The sequence below is a fragment of the Frankliniella occidentalis genome, unplaced genomic scaffold, assembly GCF_000697945.3.
Source record: "Frankliniella occidentalis isolate FOCC.00 unplaced genomic scaffold, Focc_3.1 Scaffold4415, whole genome shotgun sequence".
NCBI classification, from domain to species: Eukaryota; Metazoa; Arthropoda; class Insecta; order Thysanoptera; family Thripidae; genus Frankliniella; species Frankliniella occidentalis.
In genome coordinates this window covers 1-2,064 of record NW_026271462.1, presented here as the reverse complement: position 1 = coordinate 2,064, position 2,064 = coordinate 1, and the positions used below count along the sequence as shown (strand labels likewise).

General features: G+C 60.2%; 1 protein-coding gene across 1 annotated transcript; it reads left to right on the top strand.

The window, feature by feature from the left end:
- Positions 1–126: 126 nt before the first annotated feature.
- On the top strand, positions 127–1,892 carry LOC127752142 (serine protease nudel-like; the record flags this gene model as incomplete). The annotated part of the gene is given in 5 exon segments (XM_052276794.1): positions 127–537; positions 688–863; positions 1,168–1,361; positions 1,474–1,621; positions 1,701–1,892. Coding segments are annotated over 5 exon segments (1,121 nt in total), but the record flags the coding sequence as incomplete, so codon positions are not given.
- Positions 1,893–2,064: the final 172 nt, after the last annotated feature.

The following is a 2,064-nucleotide window of genomic DNA, read 5'->3' as shown; positions in this document are numbered from 1 at the left end:
AACTACTCTTTTAAGTGCCTTTGAAATCTGACTGTATCACCGGAAAACCTTCCCTTGTAAGCGTTGCTGACAATGTATGACGAAGTGTCCCTCGCGCAGCTGTTTGAAATGCGAGTTGTTCCGCAGCGGGTGGGAGTCCGTCAACGACAGCCTGGTGGAGGAGCGGCCCCTCGTGCTGTCGACTCCGCGGGTGCTGCCGCTGGACGGGCCGCTGCCCATGCCGGCCGCGGACAAGCTGACCGACAACCTCATAGGCGGCGCGCCCACCCTGGAGGGCCTGGCCAAGGGCGGGATCTGCATGGGGCTGCGCGTGCGCTGCGCCCCCAATATCGACGGCACCCCGTCCACCTTCCTGCACCAGCCCAGCCGGCAGGCCGCGACCGCGGCGCTCTCCGCCAGCCAGGCCGCCAGCCTGGGCCTGTACGCGTGGCCGTGGCACGCCGAGATCATGGCCGAGGGCATCCCGATCGGTGGCACTGGCGCCCTGGTCACGGAGTCGTGGGTGATGGCCTCTGCTGAGTCACTTGTCGGCGTCGAGTGAGTATGCGCTGTACTTTTGGATGGGCTCGTTCATGCCGGGCCATGCTATTTACTTGGTTCATTTGGTCATTTGACGTGGTCCTACTGCATATTCAGATTGAGAAGCTGTATTTTGTTTTTGAAATTTATATCTTTACTTTCCCGCAGCCCCAGCCGCGAGTACCTGACTGTGCTGCTGGGTGGGCCTCGCTCTGAACTTGGCGTGACGGGCCCCTACGAGCAGGCCCGCCGTGTCGACGCGCTCGTCCCCATCCCGAGCTCGAGCGCCGTCATGCTGCATCTGGATCGCCCCGCTGTTCTCACCAGGCACGTCCGCCCCACAGGTGAGAGAGTCTCCAGACGGGCCAGGCACCCTCCTTAGGAATCGTGCATAAATTAGGTCATTCTAAGGGAGTGGGTTACTGTTCCACTGCACTTGCCGTAACTATCGGAGGCACGATAAATATACCCCCAGGGGTGACAAGTTTTCCATTGGTCAGGTTTACTTTCTGAAATGCAGATGTGATGTGAAGAACCGTGAATTCAAACTTATCGAAATTATCCTCTGAAAACGATGAAATTTGGGTACAAGTTTGGTCATTGCCCCGGACCCGTCGCCTGACTCTTACTTGACCCTTTCCTGTCTAGGCCTACCCGAGTGGTACGCGCTGGCGAACAAGGCTCTGAGCTGCGTCGCGGTGGGCCGCGGTTCGACGGGGTCCTGGGAGACCGTCCACCTCAAGCACCTGGCGTCGTGCAGCGAGGGCGCGGGCTACGGCAGGACCTGCTTCCTGGGGCCGGACAGCTCATCGTGTGCCAGCGGACAGCACCTCCGGGGAGCGGTAAGAGCATGCCAAATGCGCACACAAGCGCACCCAACGCGCCGCCACTTTCCTCCCATAAAGCTGAAACGCAAAGCCAACAACTCACCTGTTGTGCGCTGTGCGCTTCTAGGTGCCGTGGAGCGGCGTCGTGGCGTGCCGGACGCACTCGGGGTGGCACCCGACCGCAGTGTACAGCGTACCGGACCAGTGCGGCTTGACGGGCAAGCAGGCGTTCGACGCAGTGCACTTCATGTTGAGATACGTTAGAAATACCATTGGTGAGCCGTCGCCTCTCATATTGAGATTAATTCTCCGTTCCTATCATTTACTCACCACTTTTTTGACCTTCTCGTGCAGATGGAGTGACAGTGGTGCAGCCCTCGCTCGCACCGTCGTGCGCTGGGCTGCGTTGTCCGCTTGGCCGATGCTTGCCGCCGTCCTCGGTGTGCAACGGCGCTGCGGAGTGCCGCTGGGCTGCTGACGAGAACATAGCAGTGTGCGGAGCCCTGAGGAAGGCCTGTGAGCCTGGAGGCCAACCCCAGAGTTGTGGTGAGTTTCTTAAACTCCTGTAGGATATGTTGTCCGGTTGCGCACTGTTGTCACGGTGAGCGGCCTATCCATTGTACCAGGAAGGCGCTGGGTGCCTGGGAGGTGGGCAGGCCCGTTGCGCTCCAGTGTATCGCTGTGTGGCCTATCCAGTCCCGGGCAGGCGTTGAGCGCC